General features: G+C 49.7%; 1 protein-coding gene across 3 annotated transcripts in view; it reads left to right on the top strand.

Annotated features, from left to right (window-relative positions):
• Positions 1–8,566: 8,566 nt before the first annotated feature.
• Positions 8,567–21,946, top strand: part of CDH1 (cadherin 1) — a gene marked incomplete at its 5' end in the record, with an annotated part of 84,490 nt that continues 71,110 nt past the window's right edge. For all 3 annotated transcript variants that reach the window (XM_080702057.1, XM_080702058.1, XM_080702056.1), the window contains 2 exons: positions 8,567–8,632; positions 9,422–9,536. In XM_080702057.1, coding sequence (XP_080558183.1) covers positions 8,567–8,632; positions 9,422–9,536 — 181 coding nt within the window. The remainder of the gene's footprint in view (positions 8,633–9,421; positions 9,537–21,946) is intronic.

The following is a 21,946-nucleotide window of genomic DNA, read 5'->3' as shown; positions in this document are numbered from 1 at the left end:
CCCAGGGTACCCCCAGTCTCATGGACAGTGCAGAACCTTGAACTCCGGCACCTCTCTCCCTGTCTGTGAGGCCCGCTCCTCCTGACAGCAAAGGACCCGTGAGATAATACAGAGTCTGGTGAGCTCCAATAAATAGTTGCGATCACGTCCATCACACTGGAGTGCAACGACGGGCATCTAACACAATGCCCGATACACAGTTGGCAGTCAATAAATCTTTAGTAAATGGAGGGATGTTCACTTGTCTTCGCCCCCACTATCTTATGGGCTGCTTAAGAGTAGGAACTGTATTTTGTTTATTTCTGTGTCCCCTGTGTCCAGCAGAATGTGTCTAGCAGAATGCCCGGCACTGGGGAGAGCTTAATAAATGCCCGTTGTTTGTCTTAATGAAATCATGGATCTGGAGAGTCATCATCCCTGGGGCTGCGAGCCACAAGATGATACAGAACTTGATCGTGGTGAGTGTATCATGGATATCACTGGATCTTAGCATCTTAAAGGGAGCCAGCTAGACAATTTCTCGCCTCCTGATATCATGCTATGGGAACTTCCCAGCACCAGTAATGAGATGTTCTTGCTTAAAAATACTAAATCTAGCCGGGTGTGGTGGTGCATGCTTGTAATGCCAGACTTGGGAGGCCGAGACAGGACGATCACGGGTTCGACGTCAACCTCAGCAACTTAGCGAGATCTTGTTTTCAAATTTAAAAAAAAAAGGGCTGGAGGTGAGGCTCAGAGGTAGAATGCCATTGGGTTCAATCACCAGTACCACAAAAAGTTAGTAATAATTCTGGAGCCGGGCATGGTGGCGCACGCTTGTAATCCCAGCATTCGGGAGGCTTGCTTGGTTCATTTAAAAAGGAGACGCAAACCAGGGCCTCACAGGCGCTAGGCAAGTACTCCACCACTGAGCGACATCCCCAGCTCCTATTTACTTTCTCTTTGAAATATAACTGCGGCTGTGAGTGGCTGCGTGGCATTAGGCGGGCAGCACCCCGATGTTACTGCGTTTTAACTGGAAGCTTGACGGAACTGTGCATCCGGTTCCTCCCAGCGCGCCGGCCAGTGACCTGGCAGAGGTGGCTGGAGCCTGCTGGGCTAGCAGGAATGGGGCCCCCTCTCCCCTCACAGCCAGGAGCCTGAGAGCAACTCAAACCCTGGCAATTCCAGTTTCCCCGGGAGAGCTGCTGGCCAGCTGGGGGTTGGGCTGCTCTCAGCAAGAGCAGAGGACAAGCTTCTCCCCCAGTCTGAACACTGGCATGACTGCCCCTATACCAGAAATGAAAGGGATAGGTCCACTTGAGGATTAATCATTAGTCTCCCAACAGACCGGTCACCTGGACACCCAGCAAAGGAAAAGTCCGTGGAGACCGGTGAGGAAACCTGGAGTTCAAGATCAAGATGGATGGTGGATGCGGGTCAGCGCCCTCTGGGAAGCTGTTATCTCCCTGTAGTGACCTCTAAGGCCTCTGGCCCGCATTCTTTTCTCCTGATAACCTCTGAAATTTCCCTGATCTCAACTCCTGAACTTAGATTTATTTATTTTTTTTCTCCCCTCCAGTTGAGAAACAAAAGGCCCCGGCTAGGTGCATTATACTCTCCAAGGGGTTCGCAGATCCCCTGCAACCCATCACTGACACCGGATTAATTCCCAGGATCAAGTTTATTAGCTCCAAGGCTTGGCTTCCTCTTTAAAATGCAAATGACCCTGGTAAAAGGTTGATGGGCGTGTGTGTCCCCCAGTCGCATAGAGATGCATAGAGACACCCGGAGATCCATAGTAGATATTATGGATGCCTTTATTCGTGGGAGATCGGCCTCCAGCCCCCGGTGGTGGCCGCGGAGGCTGGTGGCGGGGGAGAGTGCCTCCCTCCCTCTCGGGCTCCTCTCTGAACTCTGCACTCTCTTCTTCCTGACCGGGAGGCCTGGTTCCCTCCCTGAATCGCAGAGCTCCACCTCCTAGCTTCCGGCCCTGCCCCCTGTGGGGCAGGGGGACTCGAACCTTTCACCTGGCAGGGTTAAAATCACTAGTATTAAAGTTTTTCCCATCTGAGGCTGGAGAAGGCCCCAGAGACCTTTCTGGTTGGGGTGGGGAAAGCTGGGCGTGCTGGCGCAGGCCTGTGATTTCCGTACTTGGGAGGCTGAGACAGGAGGACTGCAGGTTAAAAAAATAGCCCCAGCAGTGAAGAGCCTGGGACGGGGAGGCTCCCAGTGGACTTGGATGTTGCCTAGAACTGGGACAGGAATGTCCCGGGCTGGTACCACAATCTTGGGAATTCAGTGCCACATGAGCTTCATTTTATGGGTGAAGAAACAGAGACCGTGCCTGGCTGAGGTCAAAGCTCAGCGTCCCCAGCATAGGCTCAGCGTCCTGGCTGCTTTGATACCCACACGGAGGTGCCCCTATTTTTTGTTTTTGTGTTCTGGACACTGGTGGTTAAATGTAGGGGCATTCTACCTCTGAGTTACACCCTCAACCCTCCCTCCCCCCGCCGCGGTACTGGGGTTGGAAGAACCACACACCCCCAGCCCTATTTTTTATTCTTTATTTGGAAACAGAGTCTCACTGAGTTGCAGACAGCCTCACTAAGCAGCTGAGGCTGTCCACAAAACCATGATCCTCTTATCTCAGCCTCCCAGATGCTGGGATTAAAAGGATGTGCCACCACACCCGGCTTTCCCTTTTTATTTATTTATTTATTTATTTATTTATTTATTGTGTGTGTGTGTGTGTGTCTGTGTGTGTGTGTGTGTGTGTAATACTGAGGATCCTACCTCTAAGCTATACCTCAGCCCTATTTTATATTTTAATTTGAAACAGGGTCTCACTAGGTTGATGAGAGTCTCACTACTTGCTGAGGCTGTCCTGGGACCTGCGATCCTCCTGTCTCAGCCTCCCAAGTACTTGACAGAAGAGGTCACAGAGGCAGTTAGCCATGTTGACCACAGCCACAGGACCCCACCCCACCCAGGAGGCTCCTTGGCATCCCTTCCCTACCTAGCCTGAACTGCTGACCCCCCTCCCCGCCCTGGAGCCTGGAGAAAGATTTGCCGAGAAGTCTGAGTGCACATCGGCCTGACCTGTCCTTGCTGCCCCTAATTGTTTTTTTAAAATCCTTTTTATTGAATTATCAAAGTGATCAGAGGGTAGTGGAAGAGTCCGTGGGGGTCGCCGTGTACTTTCAAGGCCAGGGCTTGCCAGGCAGGAGAGAGCCACACACCAAAGGCTGCCTGGGCCCAGGGATGGTATAAAATATGTATTTTTACATAACTGAAAGAAAAAAAAATAAACGGTCGAGGCGCCCCATGGGGGGAACGCCTCTCTGTATTTCCATTATCTTGTTTAGTGCACAGTCGGGCAGGAGCCTCTGTGGGAAAGGAAATACTGGAGCCTTTTCTCTCTGAGCCTCCTGGTGGGTTAAGAGGCAGAGGGAGCCAACAAGCTGAGATCCAGAAGGCTGGGTGTGTGTTCAGGAACCCATTAAAACCGAGGGGCCAGCTTCTGGGGAGGTGCTGACCGGAAACAGTGTCTTAGTTTGAAACAACACCTCCCTTCTGCAGAGCAGAAGTGTTTTCTGTGGGCTCCCATGCACCTTCAAAACTCTGGGGGAGGTAGGGGTAGGACTTTCAAAAGAACAACCTCTGCACAGCAAGGGTAGCATTTGGGGCCTGTAATCCCAGTATTTAGGAGGCTGGAACGGGAGGATCACAGGTTCAAAGCCAGCCTCAGCAATTTAAGGAGGCTCTCAGCAGCTTAACAAGACCCTGTTTCAAAAATAAATAAATAAAATAAAATAGGGCTGGGGTGTAGCTCAGAGGTGGAATGACCCTAAGTTCAATTCCCTGCACTAAAACAAAACAACAACAAAAAAAAAACAACCTCCACACCAAACATTTAAGCATCAGGTTCTCTGCTTAGTGATTCTTCTGTATGAACCCGGGTCAGCCCATTTATACTGGCTCGCCCAAGGCCACACAGCTCGCATCTGGACTAATGGACACTTGCTGCTCTGTGGTTCTGACAGTGCTTGGATGGAGGGGCGGGAGGTGTCCTTGTTGGCACAGCCAAACCACCACAGGCAGACAGGGAGCTACTCGGCCTGACTTTTTCTTGTCTGTTCTGGTTTTGATCCTAAAATTATTTTACCAGGGAAGAGTTCTCTAGAGATGGGGTGATGGTGGTAGCCTGAAGAGCCCTAAGGAGCCGGGCATGGTGGTAGACTACAGTAATCCCAGTTCTTGGGCCAGCCTCAGCAATTTGGTGAGATCCTGTTTCAAAACAAAAAATAAGCCCGGTAGCAGGGCGTGGTGGCACACACTTGTTATCCCAGTACTTGGGAGGCTGAGACAGGAGGAAAACAAATTCGAGGACAGCCTCAGCAAGTAGGGAGACTCTCATCTGCTTAGTGAGACCCTGTTTCAAAATAAAAAATAAAACTGGGCTAGAGGTATAGCTCAGAGGTAGAATGCCCTTGGGTTCATCCCTAGTACCACAAACTCCAGCCCCACAAAAACAAAATAAAACAAAAATAAAAACTAAAAAGGCCTGGGGGTCGAGCTCAGAAAAAGAATGTTATTGAGTTCAATCATTAGTACAAAAAAAAAGGGGTGCCAATCTGCAGTCAAGAGATCTTGGGTTCTGGTTGTTGTTGTTGTTGGTGGTGGTGGTGTGTATGGTACTGGGATGGAACCCAGGGGCATTCTACCTTCGAGCTACACCCCCAGCCCTATTCTTTATTCTTTATTCTGAAACAGGGTCTCACTGAGTTGCAAAGGGTCTCACCAAGTAGCTGAGGCTGTCTGTGAACTGTGATCCTCCTGTCTCAGCCTCCCAAATGCTGGGATTACAAGTGCGCGCCACCATGCCTGGCTCGGGTTCTGGTCTTTCTCTATCTCTTTTTCTTTCTTTCTTTCTTTCTTTCTTTCTTTCTTTCTTTCTTTCTTTCTTCTTTCTTTCTTTCTCCTTTTTGGAGGGTGGGTGAGGTCTGGTTATGCTGCCCAGGTTGACCTTGAACTCAGGATCCTCCTGCTTCAACCTGACACATTGCAGGGATTACAGGTTGTGCCATTGCACTGGGCTCTTGGCTCTAATGCTGACCACTGTGTGACAATGAATGAGGCATCCCTTAAAGGGTCTCTTCCAGCTCAACGTTAACAAACAGAAGGGAAACTGCAGCTCCAGCTGAGAGACGGGGGCCACTGGAGGTGAAGCTGACAGAGAAAAGGCCCTAGAAGGCTGGGACAGGAGGACCGCAGGTTAGTGGCCAGCTTCAGCTACTGAGTGAGGCCCTCCGCAACTTAGTGAGACCCTGTTTCAAAATAAAGAATAAACTGGGCGTGGTGGCGCACTCTAGTAATCCCGGCGTTCAGGAGGCTAAGACGGGAGGATCACAGTTTGAGGACAGCCTCAGCTAATGAGGCCTTTTGCAACTCAGTGAGACCCTGTTTCAAAGTAAAGATGAAAAAATAGGGCTGGGGGTGGAGCTCGGGGGTAGAATGCCCCTGGGTTCAACCTCTAGTTCTGCTAAAAATAAATAAATAAAGGAGATTGTCAATGTCAAACACTTGGCACAGAGCATAGTACAGTAGCCTTCAATGCCCAGCACTTACTGTTACTATCATTGCCCCTCACATTTGTTCAGAACTTTTTTTGGGGGGAGGATACTGGAGATTGAACCCAGGGGCATTCTACCTCCAAGCTACATGCCAAGTTCTTTTTTTTTTTTTTTTTTTTTTTACTTTAATGTGTGTGTGTGTGTGTGTGTGTGTGTGTGTGTGTGTGTGTTACTGGGGATGGAACCAGGGGTATTTTACCTCTGAGCTATACCCCCGACCCTATTTTTTACTCTTTATTTGGAAACTGGGTCTCACTGATTTGCAAAGGGCCTCACTAAGTAGTAGCTGAGGCTGTCCAAGAACCGTGATCCTCCTGTCTCAGCCTCCCAAATGCTGGGATTACGAGCGTGTGCCACCACACTCGGCAAATTTTTAAAATTTGAAACTAAAATTTAAACATTTTAGAAATTTAAAATTTAAGCCGGGCGTTGGTGGTCCTTCACAACTTAGTGAGACCCTGTTTCAAAATAAAGAATTAAAAAACAGGGCAGGGGGTGTAGCTCGGAGGTCAAATGCACTTGGGTTCCATCCCCATATCTGCAAATAAACAAACAAACAAACAAATAAATAAAAATAAAAAATTTAAAAATTAAAATGTAGGATCTCACTAAGCTGCTGAGGATAGCCAGGAAACCTATGATCCTTCTTGATCCTTCTGTCTCAGCCTCCCAAGTACTGGGATTACAGATGTGAACCACCATGGAGGGATCTGTATAGAACTTTTTTGTGTGTGTGTGGTAGTGGGGATGGAATCCAGAGGCTTTCTACCTCCAGGCTATACCCCCAGGCCTATTTTATATTTTATTTGGAAACAGTGTCTCACTAAGTTGCTGAGAGCCTCACTTAGTAGCTGAGGCTGGCTTCGAACCTGTGTGATCCTCCTGTCTCAGCCTCCCAAGCGCGGGGATTACAAGCGTGCGCCACCATGCCCAGCCTATATAGAACTGTTTTTTGTGTGTCTGTGTAATACTGGATTGAACTCAGAGGCAATCGATCTTTTAGCTAACCCCCCAGCCCTAGTTTATTTTTTGTTTGCAACAGGGTCTCGCCAGGTTAATGAGTCTCACTACTTGCTGAGACTGTCCGTGAACCTGTGATCCTCCTGTCTAAGCCTCTCAAGTACTGGGATTACAGGCATGCGCCACCATGCCTGGCCTGTATAGAACTTTTATGCCTCAAGAAATATTGGCCTAGTTAATTATATAGGAGCCTTACAACAAAATATGGAGGTGCTTGTGACCATATTTCCATCTCCAGGTAGAGAAACTGAAACTTCCAGAAATGGTTCTGACCTACCAGATTAATTTGTTGACTCAGGAACTCAGGTTCAACTGCAGTTAAAAAGAGAAAAGAGGTTTTTGTTTGTTTATTTGATTTTTTTTGTTTTTTGTTTTTTGATACTGGAGATTGAACCTAGGGGCATTCTACCTCTGAGGTACATTCCAGCCTTTTTTATTTTTTATTTTGAAACAGGGCCTCACTAAGTTGCTGAGGCAGGTCTTGAACCTGCAATCCTCCTGTCTTCAGCCTTCCAAGTACCGGGATTACATGTGTTTGTCACCAAGCCATTCTAAAAATTGATTTCAATCTGGGTGTGGCGGTACATACCTGTAATCTCAGTCAGTACTTGGGAGGCTGAGACAGGAGAATTGCAGGTTTAAGGACAGCCTCAGCAAGTAGTCATGAGATTTGGTAACCTAGGGAGACTCTCTTTAAAAACAAAAAATAAACCGGGTGTGGTGGTGCATGCTTTTAATCCCAGCATTCGGGAGGCTGAGACTGGAGGATCACAGTTTGTGGACAGCCTCAGCTACTTAGTGAGGCCCTCCGCAACTTAATGAGACCCTGTTTTAAAAATAAAAGAATAAAAAATAGGGCAGGGGGTGTAGCTTGGAGGAAGAATGCCCCTGGGTTCCATCCCCACACTCGCAAAAAAAAAAAAAAAAAAAAAAAAGAAAGAAAAAATATTGGGCTGGGGTAGCTCAGAGGTAGCTCAGAGGTAGCATGCCCCTGGGTTCCACAATGCCAGTACCACAACCCCTTCCCCCCCACAAGTTGATTTTGCCAGGTGTGGTAGTACATGCCTGTAGTCCAGTTACACGGGAAACTGAGACAGGGGATTGCAAGTTGGAGGTCAGCCAGCCTGGGCAATTTAGCCTAAAAATAAATTTTAAAAGGGTTGGGATGTGCCAGGCATGGTGATGTATGCTTGTAATCCCAGTGCTTGGGAGGCTGAAACAGGAGGATCGCAGGTTCAGAGCCAGCCTCAGGTACTTAGGTCCTGAGTTGCAACTCAGTGAGACCTGTTTTAAGATAAAGAATAAAAAGACCAGCATGATGAGCCGGGCATGGTGGCACAAGCTTGTAATCCCAGCATTCGGGAGGCTGAGACTGGAGGATCGCGGTTCCCGGACAGCCTCAGCTACTTAGTGAAGCCTTTTGCAACTCAGTGAGACCCTGTTTCAAAATAAAGAATAAAAAATAGGGCTGGAGGTTGTCGCTCGGAGGTAGAATGCCCCTGGGTTCCATCCCCTGTACCCCCCAAAAAAAAAAAAGTAGATGAAGTTAGGTAAAGCCCTTTCGGAGCCCGGGTCCCAGTGGGCCGCCGGCGGAGCTAGGATCTGAACACTCTGGTCCGGGAATCTTGCAGGTCCCAGCGCTCACACCCCGACTCTGAGCAGCGAGCAGCCAGCCGGGTCACGGGGACCGCAAACGGGGCGGGGCGGGGCGGGGCGGGGGGCGGGCCGGCTTCTCCCGCGTCGTTCATTGGCCGAAGCCTGCAGGTGCGCGCTCAGCCAATCGGCGGCGCCGGGGGCGGGGCCTGCGAGGCTCACCTGGCGGCCGCCGCGCTGCCAGGCTCAGTAGCGTCAGGAGCCTCGGAGCCCCTGAGTTCGCTCAAGTCCCGCCAGCCTCTCCCCCGCCCAGCCCGGTCCCGCCCGCCGCGCCCGCCATGGGCCCCCGGTGCCGCAGCCTCCCCGCGATGCTGCTGCTGCTGCTGCTGCTGCTGCTGCTGCAGGTAAGTCGGGTGCCCTGAATTGGGGGCCACCTTTCGGCCCCGCCACCCGCGCCGCAGCCCCGAGTCCTTCCTCTCTCGGGCCGTCCCGGCTTCCCTCCCAAGAAGTTTGGGTCCGAAGGGCCAGGCGGCCTGGATCGCTGCGCGGGGCTGGGGCTGGGGCTGGGGCTGGGGCTGGGGCTGGGAGGGGGCGAGCCCCTCCCGCACCCCGTGAGCTCGGGAAGTGGGGGCGCCGCTGCGTGGCCCGGGGCCGGGCGGGGGGTCGGGATGTGGGAGCGGGGAGCCCCGGTGCAAGTTCAGGAGAGCCAGGAGTGGTGGGGAGACGGTCCGGTAGGTGAGGAAAAGCGCATTCGTCGACAGAAAGGCACCTGGCCTGGCACGAAAGCTTAGTGAATAGAAATAGGGGCGCCCTGGGGTGCGAGCGAGGGCCGGAGGGGGTCGAGCGCCCCTGGAAATGAGCTAGAGTCTAAAGAAAGTGGAGCGGAGAAAGTGAAGAAGTCTGCGCTGTAACGAAAGAGGCGCGGGGAAGGCCAGGTGGGCCGGGTGTGAGGGGGGGCCCAGCGCCCCCTCTCGGGGAGCTGGGGGGAGCTGGGGGGGCCCGGCTGCAGGTTTCGATGATCCCCATGGCCGGGAGGGATGACGTCGCCGCCTGCCCGGGGCTGGGGTGGGGGTGTGGGTGTGCTCCCACAATCCCGCCGCCTGGAGCGAGGGAGGGGCGGCGGTGTGGGTTTCGGTGTAGGCTGGAGGGAGTCCTCCAAGTCACCCCTGTTCCGCACCTTTGCCCCACTCGAGGTTTCGTCGCGGCTCTGCGAGGAGCTGGAGCCCTGCCGTCCCGGCTTTGGAGCTGAGAGCTACACGTTCACCATGCCCCGCCGGCACCTGGAGAGAGGCCGCATCGTGGGTAGAGGTGAGGTCGCGGTCGGGGGCCTGCAGCAGACTACTGGGGTGGGAGAGGGAAGGGGCTGCAAACTGCGCCCCCACACCCCAGGGGCGGAAGAGGCGATCTCCCGCCCTTTCCCAGACCACACCCCCTTGGAATGTGTACGAATCGTGGGGGGCTAAACTTTTGCCACGGTAGAGCACTGTGGCTGAGTAGGGTAGCCAAGATTGGTGAACTGTGTTATAAATAAAGGGGTGGAGGTGGGCGTGGGTCCTTAAAGGCCATCAGTATTTCTCAAATCGTCCTGACCACTAGAGACAGTCATTTCAGACTGCAAAAACCTGCTGGGTGGGACAGGAGTGTTACCATTTTACAGATGAGCACACCGAGGCTCAGAGTATGATTCTGCTTGCACAGGGTCAGTGGAGCAGGAATCTGAACTGAGATGTGCCCCAGGCCCTATTATGCACCTTCTGGGGGATGACTGGTTCCTAGGGCTGTGGCTTTTTGTTCAGAGAGATGAGAACATTGTGATACAGGTACTGTTCCCTCAAAGAATAATGATATATATTTTTTAAAAAGCACAGTAGCTCTGATTCAGGGGGTTAGAAATGCCTCCAAACACCTTGTATTTCAAGCCTTATCAATGTGATCATCTAGAGTTGGCTTTGTTTTGCTCTGGGCTGGGAGCTGGGGAAGGGGCTGGTTTATCTTCTGGTTTCACTAATCCCCAGGTGCTTACTTTGTATCAAAACCACTTTCTCCTCCCACACATTGTAGTTGTTTGGGCCAGCATCATCACAGTAAAAGAAAGACTTTTAAAAAAGGGAAATCACCCACAATTCCTCCCAGGGAAGGCCTCCTGCTGTGTTTATTCTTCTAGTCTTTGGCCATGTGAGAAAACCTGGGCGATCATGCTGTTACCTTAAATTTTGGTTTGGACTTTGGAAGTCATTCCACTAGTGAGCAGTGGGTTTTACAGAGAGACTGCAGCTTGATTGATTATCTGAGACCTATCTGTGTATTGTCTACCTGATGCTGGAGTAGGTCCATGGCCACTCAGCCAGTCTCTACTTGATGTTCTTTTCTGCCTGGTAGGGATTGGGATGCTCCAGCCCTGCCCCCTGGATTCGCATTTTAGCAGGTTGCACTGAGGGGTGAAGGGTGAGGGTGGCCTGGGATGTTGGGGTGAGTGTCGATGGGTGGTGAGGACTGGCTTTGGAGAAGGAGGCTCAGTGCAGACTTGAAGAGCAGGGCGGGCTAGAATGGCGTGGGAGTGTGTATGTGTGAGCATGAGGTGCCCCAACACAAGTGCTCATGACTTTGTTCTAGGACATTTGGTAGAGTCAGGGTAGGTTGGTCTCTCTTCTCTTTTCTTCTCTTCTCTTCTCTTCTCTTCTCTTCTCTCTCTCTCTCTCTCTCTCTCTTTCTCTTTGTGCTATGCTAAGAATTAAACCCAGATCTTTATACATAGTAACCAGCTGTTTTATCATTAGCCTGCACGTGCACCCCCACCCCTTTACTGGGGATGGAACCAAGGGCATTCTACCTCTGGGCTAGATCTCTAGGCCTTTTTATTTATTTATTTATTTTATTTTGAAACAGTATCTTGCTAAATAGATGAGGGTCTTGCTAAATTGCTGCAGCTGGCCTCAAACCTGTGCTCCTCCTGTCTCAGCCTCAGTACTAGGACTCTCTCTGATTTAAAATAAATTTTTAGCCAGGCATGATAACACATGCTTGTAATCCCAGTACATGTAAGGCTGAGATAGGAGGATCACAGTTCGTGGCCACCCTCAGCAACTTAGTGAGGTCCCTCCCTCTCTCCCTCCCTCTCCCCTTCTCTCTCTCTCTCTCTCTCTCTCTCTCTCATACACACACATACACACATGGGAAAAAAGAGAAAAAAGAAAAAGAAAAGAAATAGCTATGTGTGATGGCACACATTTGTAATCCCATTTCTTTGGAGGCTGAGATAGGGGGGTGGCAGGTTTGAGGACAGCCTTAGAAATAATGAGAGTCTCAGCAACCTACCAAGACTCTGTTTTAAAGTAAATTTAAGCCGGGCGTGGTGGCGCACGCTTGTCATCCCCGCACTTGGGAGGCAGAGACAGGAGGATTGCGCAGGTTCAAAGCCAGCCGCGCGGGCTGATTTAGGAGACCCTGTTTCCAAATAAAAATGTAAAAATAGGTCTGGGAGTGTAGCCCGGAGGTAGAAGGGCTTCCAGGAACCCCAGTACCACCAAAATAAATAAATAAATAAATAAATAAATAAATAAATAAATAAATAAAATTTTAAAATAGTGCTGGAGGTGTAGTTCAGAGGTAGAATGCCCCTGGGTTTCATCCCCAGTAAACCCACACACACAAATTGATGGTTTCCTTCCATTGTGTTCTGTATAATCTGGAGCTGGACAAACAGGGCCCAAGCTTTGTTTTCTTGATAAACCTTGTTTGTAGGCACCCACCTGTGTGGATTAAATACACAAATTTCCACTCCTTTCGAAAGGATATGCTGAAAGCTGGTGTGAACATCGAGGCCTCTTTGTTAAACTGGGCTGTAATCCTAGTACTTGGGAGGTTGAGACACAGGATCACAGGTTGGAGGAGAGGGAGACTCATCAACCTAAAGAGACCCTGTTTCAAACCAAAATAAAATAGGGCTGGGGGGGGTGTTGTAGCTTGGAATAAAATGCTCCTGTGCTCAATCCCCAGCACCACAAAAACAAAACAAACTGGACTTCTGAAAAGCAAATATAGAAACCTGCTTTGGAAGCTGGGTGTGGTGCCACACGCTTGTAATTTCAGGATTTGGGAGGCTGAGACCTGAGGATCACGGTTCGCGGGCAGCCTCAGCTACTTAGTGAGGCCCTCCGCAACTCAGTGAGACCCTGTTTCAAAAAAAAAGAATAAAAAATTGGGTAGGGGGTATAGCTCAGAGGTCAAATGCCCCTGAGTTCCATCCCCAACACCCCCCCTCCCAAAAATATAATAGGTCTAGGAGTGTAGCCTGGAGGTAGAAGGGCTTCCAGGAACCCCAGTACCACCATAAATAAATAAATAAACAAATAAATAAATAAATAAAAATAGGGCTGAGGGTGTAGCTCAGAGGTAGAATGCCCCTGGGTTCCATCCCTGGTACTGCAAAAAAAAAAAAAAAAAAAAAAAAAAAAAAAAAAAAAACACTTCATAGCCAGCCCCAGCAACTTAGTGCACTCTGCAACTTAGTGAGACTCTGTTCCAAAATAAAAAATAAAGCCGAGCATGGCGGCACACACCTGTGATTCCTGGTACTTGGGAGGCTGAGACAGGGAGGATACAGGTTCAAGGCCAGCCTCAGTTACTTAGTGAGACTTGCAGCAACCTAACAAGACCTTATTTCAAAGCAAAAAATAAAAATAAGTTCTGGGGGTATAGTTCAGAAGTAGAATGCCCCTGAGTTCAACCCCCTAGTACCATACACAAAAAATTAAAAAAATTAAAAAATAGGGTATGTAGCTTAGAGGTGGAATGCCCCTGGTTTCAATCCCTAGTACCACACACACAAAAAAAATAAGGCCTCACTGAGTTGCTGAGGAGAGTAGCCTTGAACCTGCGCTCCTCCTATTTCAGCCTCCTAAGTGCTGGGATTACAGGTGTGCGCCTCTGCACCTGGCTCTGCAGGGCTGTTTAAGGAGGGCTGACCACTGCTGGCCTCCTGCCCTCGCTGCCTTTCCTATCAGGTAGTTATGGAATCCAACTTGCCTTCCGGCACTCTCTATTGGGTGAGTTTTTTCTTCTGAAGTGCTTACTTTGGTATCTGTTACACAAACCCTTCCAAGTATAGCCCCAGATAAGCCAGCCGCTGCGGCAATCAGCTCCCGTCTCCTAGAAGCTGCCAACACCCTAAAATGCCCATGGTGCACCCGTCACCATCCAGACTTCTTGGCCTTTGGGGTTCTCTTTCTTTCTTTCTTTCTTTCTTTCTTTCTTTCTTTCTTTCTTTCTTTCTTTTTCTTTTTCTCTTTTTGCGGTACTGGGGATGGAACCCAGGGGTATTCTACCTCCCAGCTACACCCCCAGCCCTATTTTTTATTCTCTGTTTTGAAACAGGGTCTCACTGAGATGCAAAGGGCCTCACTAAGTGGCTGAGTCTGTCTGCGAACCTGAAATCCTTCGGTCTCAGCCTCCCAAATGCTGGGATTACAAGCCTGCACCACCACGCCCAGCTTTTATGTTTTATTTAGAAACAGGATCTCACTAAATTGCCAAAGCTGTCATTGAACCTGTGATCCTTCTGTCTCAGCCTACCAAGTACTAGGATCACAGGTGTGCGCCACCATGCCCGGCTTATTTCATATTTGATGAATAAATACTCTGTGCCAGCTGGAGTGTAGGCATCTAGCTGTCCACACTCACTCATTTAGTTGACAAATGCAAATGGCTCTTTTGTGCCAGAACAATGCTAGACCCTGGGTTACAGTATTTAATAAAGCAGATAGGGCTGGACATAAATGTAGGTGAGAATGAATTTGTAAAGAAAAACCATAAAGAATCACATGAACAGAAAGAGAGAGAGAGAGAGAGAGAGAGAGAGAGAGAGAGAGAGAGGGAGGAAGAATCACATGAAGCCGGGCATGGTGGCGCACCCCCGTAATCCGAGTACTTGGGTGGCTGAGACAGGAGGATCTCAGGTGTGAGACCAAAGTGTGATGATAATTAGCCAAACCCTATTTCAAAGTAGAAAGCTAGGAGTGAGGTAGCTCAGAGGTTAAGAGACCCATGGGTTTAATCTCCATATCACGGGGGGGGGGGGAATCATATGGTGGCTAATAATTTCTTAGGGACATAGTAGGCATGCAGATATTGTTCTGTACAGATGAATGGATGCATGAATAAATATTCACTGCTTTGGCTTGTTTATTTCCTCTCAAACTCCGTTCTGTGACCTCAGACCAGCGTCAAGGTTGATGGTAAGTGGGCAGGGAAGAAGCGGTCTGCTGTGAGGCTGCCTGCCCAGTTGCTGGCCCTGGTGTGTCCTTGGGGATGCTCCGTCCGAGCACTTCCCTCTGAAAGCTGCAGAGGCCAGAGAGGGAGCCCTCAACCCTGAGTCCAGAAATGGAAGGGCAGCCAGTCATTTGTAAGTGTTTTTTATCTTTGGTCACTTAAAAGAATTTGGTGGTTCAGCAACCTAGGAAGACTCCGTTTCCAAACAAACAAAAAATAAATAAATAAATGCAAAAGGCTAGGGTTGTAGCTCATAGGTAGAATGCCCTGGGTTCAATCCCCAGGACCCCCCACTCACACACACTTTGGTAGTTTTCTTTCTCTCTCTCTCTCTCCCTCCCTCCTTCCCTCCTTCGCCCTCTCTTTCTCTCTATCTCTATCACCCCCAACCAATTTTTTATTTTTTTTGTCTTGAAACAGAGTCCCCCTAGGTTGCTGAGAATATCAGTACTTGCTGAGGCTGGTCTTGATACTGTGATCCTCCTGTCTGAGCCTCCCAAAGTACAGGGCTTACAGGCGTGCACCACCATGCCCAGCACACTCTGTCTCTCTCTAAGTTTCCCTTCTATGCACCCCAGCTGGGAGAGCTGCAGGCCCCTTTCCTTCCTCCCTCTTACCTCTAACCCTCCCCTTCTTCCCAAGGTCCTGTGGCGTCTTCCCCAAGTTTAAAAGGTTCTTGAGGTCATGCATTTTGCCAGACGAGGGGCATTGGCCAAGACTTTGCTCTCTAAGCCTCGGTTTCCCTGTCTGTCCAGTGGGTATAACAGTACCCATCCCCTCGGGTGGTGTGTGAAATGCTCAATGGATTTGGAAGGGAGCCGCGGAGTCCTGGATGCTGTCTGCATTTGAGATTCTCCCAGGCTTTCCACCCTGGGTTCCCCTGTGCTCCCTCCCGCCCGCCCTCAAACCAGTCAAACCTGTTTCCTCTCCCCGCCTGCTTCTGTTAAGCAAACACTGCTCCACAAACAGTGACCAGACCCTTTGCTGGGAAGGGAGATCCTGCAGCATTTCTTGCTCCTGGCTGCACAGGTCGGGTCGCTGGGGTGGTTTCAGTGGATTTGCTGTGGATTAGGAAGGTTAGAACTGGCTGGAAGGAGCAGTAAGGCGCTGCGGGCGGTGGGAGGCCGCTTTTTATTCCCTCCCCCTCTTTTTTCTTTTCTTTTTATTGTAGAACTGGGGATGGAACCCAGGGGCATTCTACCTCCAAGCTAAGCACCCAGCCCTATCTTTTATTCTTTATTTTGAAACAAGGCCTCATCCTCCTGTCTCAGCCTCCCAAGTACTAGCATTACAGGCCTGTCCCATCACGCCTGTCTTTGGCCTTGGCATGTTTTTTCTTCTTTTCAGTACTGGGGACACGAAACCCAGGGGCATTCAACCTCTGAGCTACACCCCCAGCCCTACTCTTTTTTTTTTTTTTTATTTCGAAACAGGGTCTCACTAAGTAGCTGAGGCTGTCCGTGAACCATGATTCTCCTGTCTTGGCCTCCCAGATGCTGGGATTACAACCGTGTGCCCCCACACCCGGGTTGGCATTTTTAAAAGGTGTTTGCCATCCATTCATTGCTCTGGGCAGCCCCATGGAGCAGGTCACTGGTGTTTGGTTTGTTTTTGGTGGTTCTGAGGGTTGAACCCAAGGACATTCTACTTCTCTGCTGCATCCCCAGTCCTATTTTATCTTTTACCTAGAAACAGGGTCTAGGTTATAAAGGGCTTCACTAGGTTGCTGAGGCCATCTTCAAATCTGTGATCCTCCTGTCCGAGCCTCCCAAGTCCTGGGATTACAGGTGTGCGGCACCTTGCCTGGCTGGTCACGGATGTTGGATAAGTAAATACTTGGTGTCAGGCAGGTGTAGGCATCTGGTTGTCCAGTCTGAGGCCAGAGATCCTTAATTAAGGAGGGAGAAGGCTCCTGTACCTAAAGTGGAGGATGGGAATGCAAGACCAGAGAAGCAATCAGAACACCTAATTTATGACCCAGCCTCTGCCCTTAGGGAGATTCTTAGAAAAACCTCTCTCTCTCTCTCTCTCTCTCTCTCTCTCTCTCTCTCTCTCTCTCTCTCTCTTTTCTTGGTGGTGGTCCTGGGGATTATCCCAGGAGCATTCTACCTCTGAACTACTCCCCCAGCCCTATTTTATTTTGAAACAGAGTCTTGAGCTGAGCATGTAATCCCAGTACTTGAGACCCTGAGACAGGATTGCAGGTTCAAGGCAGCCTCAGCAGGTAGTAAGAGTCTCACCAACCTATTGAGACCCTGTTTCAAAAAAATAAAAATAGGGCTGGGGTTGTAGCTCGGAGGTAGAACACTCCTGGGTTCAGTACCTAGTTCCAAGAAGACAAAAACAAAAACAGGGTGTTGCTAAGTTACTGTGGTCTCGGATCTAAGATCCTCCTGTTTCAGCTTCTCAAGGACCTGGATTACAGGTATGCGCCACTGCACCTTGCTGCAGGGTCTATTGCTAAGGGACCCTTGGGTGGTCATTTCAGCGTGCTCTGAGACTGGCGCCCGATGGGGAAGTGTTCAGAGGGTGGCAGGAGGGGGATTCACCTGCTGGGAATTGATGAGTAAGAGAACCTTGGCCAGGCACAGAAAGGGAAAGGGACTGCAGGAAGAGGAAATGGGGCGACCAAAGAAAGGTGTGTCTCAGAGTCCTGGTGAGCTGAAGGAGAGAGGGCCAGCGTGGAGGCCGCTGCAGCCTGCTGGGCCTCTGATCATGGAATATTTTTTTCTCCTTTTCCTTTTTTCCCCCTTCTTATTTGTGGTAGTGGGGATGAAATCCAGGGCCAATCTACCTCCAGGCTATGCCCTCAACCCTTTAACAAACTTGTAAACAGATTCTGCTAGGTTGTTGAGGCTATCTTAAACCTGTGGTCCGCCGGGCGTGGTGGCGCACGCTTGTAATCTCCGTGCTTTGGAGGCTGAGACAGGAGGATCGCGCAGGTTCGAAGCCAGCCTCAGCTACTTAGTGAGGCTCTCAGCAACTTAGTGAGACCCTGTTTCCAAATAAAATAGAAAAAAAGAAAAAAGTCTGGGAGTATAGCCCGGAGGTAGAAAGCCTCTAGGTTCCACCCCCAGTACCACCAAAAAGAAAAAAAAAAAAAAAAAAAAACCTGTGGTCCTCCTGTCTTACCCTCCCAAGTACCGGGATCACAGGCATCCACTACCATGCTTGGTTCTCCTGTTTTCTTGGTAGGCAAATCCTTCACTTGGCTAAAAAAGTTCAAGAATAAGCTAGGCAAGGCAGCGCACAACTGTACGTAATCCCAGTACTTGGGAGGCGAAGACAGGAGGATTGCAGGTTAGAAGCTAGTGTGTGGCAACTTAGCAATATCCGTTTTCAAAATAAAAAGGGGCCGGGCGTGGTGGTGCAGGCTCGCAACCCCAGCATTTGGGAGGCTGAGACATGAGTATCGCGGTTCTCGGCCAGTCTCAGCTACTACTTAGTGAGGCTGTTTGCAGCTCAGTGAGACCCGGTTTCAAAATAAAGGATAAAAAATAGGGCTTGGGTGTGGCTTGGAGATAGAATGCCCCTGGATTCCATCCCCAGTGCTGCAAAAGATATATATATATATAACAGAGATGGGGGTATAGCTCAGAGGTAGAATGCCCCCTTGTTCAATCCACATCTATAAAAGTCTGTCTGTCTCTGTTTCTCTCATCTGCTAAGCAGACACTTTACCATTGCATTACATCCTCTGTCCTGATCTTTTTTCTTAATCAATGTAGATTTTATAACATAAGTTCCTGTAACACAAAGCATCACATGGTAACACTGTTCTGACCTTGTCTCTCGACAAGTGTGTTCTCTATGTAGAGAGAGATCTTCCATGTTCTGTTTTTTAAAAAGCTACATGATATGCATATACCAGAGTTGTTGTTTTTTTAACCAGCTCCTGATAGATGGACACTGGGCAGTGTCCTGTCGTTCAGGAAACTGCAGGGAATAGCGCAGTCTTGGATCCTTTTGCACGCCCCAGTGTGGCTGGTAGATGAGTCCCCATGCCCGTGCCCGTCGCGGGTCAGGCTATGTGCGTTTGGGACAGATCCCACCTTTCACGAGGACCGCGTCAGCTTGTGTCCTGGCCAGCATCTCGGGACAGGCCACTCCCCACTGCCCAGCGGGGCGATGGCTGGAGCCTGCCTTTCTGAAGACAAAACAGTTTTGATTTGCCGAAAGCCTTCCAAGGTTTCCAGTGCCTAAGGGGTTCTCAACAAGAAGAAATCCCTCCAGCAGCTGCTGGAATGTTTCCTTGCACCCACACTGGGAGTAGGGAGAGCGGGGAGGAACATTGGTTCTGTATTCTTTTTGTTCTACTGAGGCGGATGGAACCCAGCAGCTCTCTACCGCCGAGCTCTGCCCCCTCCCAGCCCTTTTTATATTTTATTTTGAGACAGGGTCTCACCAGGTTGCTCAGGCTGGCCTCAAACTCGCCTCAGTCCCTTTACCTGTTAACTTCACTTCCAAATAAGTGACGTGAGGGGTGAGCAGCACTTGACTTTTAGTCTCGTACAGCTTTCTGGGTCCCAGGAAACCCACCTATATTTGCTTTCAGGACTGGGGAGGTGGAGAGAGGGAAACTGTTCTGTTCTGAACAAATCTGTGTCCTGATCAAGGCGCTTGAGCCAGGCGGAGGAGCCCCCTCTGGAAAGAAGGGAGCGTGCCCGTTCCCCTGGGAGCCCGGATGCTACTCTTAGGCTCTAATGGGGCCTCCCTGGAAGGGGTGAGCCTGTTCCCCAAGAGCAAGATCCTAAACAGGGGCAGGCCCAGGACCCCGTGGGATAATTGGCCGAATCCTAGATAATAATTAGCTGGCTTTGTAATTAGGGGAGCTTGTAACAAGCTTTTCAGATTTATTTCACCTGGGCAAGTCCAAGTCCAAGGCTAAGACACCTGTTTCTGTGGTTTGGCTTCAGACACGCAGAGGCGTCTCCTCTGTCCCCAAAGGAGATGGCTGCAGCAGCCCTTTCGGGTCTCCCGGCTCCCCCCTCCTTCCCCCCAACACACTCTTCTCCACTCAGCAGCCAGAGTGAAAGTTTTAGATATGAAGTTACAGCCAGGCGGGGTGGCACATGCTGGGAGTCCCAGTACTTGGGAGGCTGAGACTGGAGGACTGCAGGTTTGAGCAATTTAATGAGACCCTATTTTGAAATAAAAAAATAAAAAGGGAAGGGGTGTGGCTAAAGTGGTAGAGCAGACTCTGGGTTCAATCCCCAGAACCAAAAGGAGAAGGAGGAGGAGGAGGAAGAGGAAGAAGAAGAGGAGGAGGAGGAGGAGGAGGAGGAGGAGGAGGAGGAGGAGGAGGAGGAGAGAGGAGGAGGAGGAGGAGGAGGCTGGCTTTCTCACTGTGGGCCGTGGAAGCTCACAGGAGGCAGGGATGTTCCCAGGCCTGTGCTCCTGCGTGGCACTCCCCAGTTTCTCCCAGCCCTGCACACCCTGGTGTAACCTTACCTAATTGTCTTGTCACAGAACAGCTTGCAGTCTGGAGTGTAAAGGTCAGACGAGCCATTTCAGCCCCACACTTCTGGTGTAAGGGAGCACCAGATCTAAATCTCTACAGACACCTGAGCCCGCGGGCCACCTGCTGGCTTTCCTGTTCGGTAACACTTGCGAGAGCCAGGCTCCCAGGCAACCCAGAGCCCCCCACCGCTGCGCCTGCTTCCCGCGGCCCATTAATTGTTGAAGACCTGGTGTTTCTCTTCCAGTTCTTGGCAGAGCAGAGGAGCCTTGAAAGAGCTTGCTTAGAAACATGGGGAAAAAAAAACAGTCAAAAATTTAAGGTTGGGCCTGGAATAACTGTAATCCCGGTACTTGGGAGGCTAATACCAGAGAATTGCAGAAATTCAAGGCTAGTAATGGTGGCCCAGCAAGACTGTTGCCAATAAAAATAAAATAGGTTATCTGGTTATGGTGGCACACACTTGTAATCCCAGTACTTGGGAGGCTGAGACAGGAGAATCATAGGTTCGTGGCCAGCCTCAGCTACTTAGTGAGACCCTCTGCAACTTAGTGAGACCCTATTTCAAAAATAAAGAATGAAAAATAGGGCTGGGGTGTAGCTCAGAGATAGAATACCCGGGGTCCAATCCCCAGTAGCAAAAAAGTAAGCCGAGCGTGATGGCACACATTTGTAATCCCAGCATTTGGGAGGCTGAGACAGGCAGATCATGGTCCGCGGCCAGCCTCAGCTACTCAGTGAGGCCCTTTGCAACTCTGAGATCTTGTTTCAAAATAAAGAATAAAAGATAGGGCTGGGGGTGTAGGTCGGAGGTAGAATGCCCCTGGGTTCCATCCCCAGTACCGTAATAAATAAATAAAATTAAAATAAAATAGGGTCGGGGGTGTAGCTCAGAGGCAGAACATCTCTGAATTCAGTACCACAAAAAAAAAAAAAAAAGAAAGAAAGAAAGAAAAAAAAGGCTAACTTAATAGGCTACTGGCCAAGATAAAAATCTCACAGCTCCAGAATCCATCTGGTCAATAAATATCCATTGGGAGACTACTGCAGGGCATTATCTTCTAAAGTCTTACTTAAGACACATCCCCCTCTTTTCAGGAAGATAACTGCCTAACGGGTAGGAAAGCCAGATTAAGCAAAACCGCACACACACACACACACACACACACACACACACACACACACACCCGCTCAGGACACCCAGTTGCTTTGGCTAAGTTTTTAGTATAAGCATATCCCATGCAGTATTTGAGACACTAAAAAAAAATTGTCTCAGGCCTGGGCATGTAGCTCAGTGGTAGAATGCCTGCCTGGCAAGCGTGAACTCGGGTTCTGTCGCCAGCCCAGGGAAAAAAAGGCTTTCGTCTGTTCTGATGGTGAACAGTAATGTACTATCTGTGGTTGATTTCTTCCCATGTGCTATCATCTCCTTTACTTTTTTTTTTTTTTTTTTTTTTGGTGGTACTGGGGTTCCTGGAAGCCCTTCTATCTCCGGGCTACACTCCCAGACCTATTTTTACATTTTTTAAATTTGGAAACAGGGTCTCCTAAGCCAGCGCGCGTGGCTGGCTTCGAACCTGCGCGATCCTCCTGTCTCTGCCTCCCAAGCACGGGGATTACAAGCGTGCGCCACCACGCCCGGCTCTCCTTTACTTTTTTATGTTTTGCAGTACTGGAGGTGGAACCCAGGGCACTCTACCTCTGAGCTACACCCCCAGCCCTGTTTTTTATTCTTTATTTTATTTATTTATTTATTTATTTATTTATTTATTTATTTTTGTGATACTGGGGTGGAACCCAGAGGCTTTCTACCTACGGGCTATACTCCCAGACCTATTTTCTATTTTATTTGGAAACAGGGTCTCACTAAGTTGCTGAGAGCCTCACTAAGTAGCTGAGGCTGGCTTCGAACCCGTGCGATCCTCCTGTCTCAGCCTCCCAAGCGCGGGGATTACAAGCGTGCGCCACCACGCCTGGCCTTTTATTCTTTATT

This window comes from Muscardinus avellanarius, assembly GCF_963383645.1.
Source record: "Muscardinus avellanarius genome assembly, chromosome: 10".
Lineage (NCBI taxonomy): Eukaryota > Metazoa > Chordata > Mammalia > Rodentia > Gliridae > Muscardinus > Muscardinus avellanarius.
Note: the sequence above shows the minus strand (reverse complement) of the source record. Positions and strands in the feature narration are given on the sequence as shown.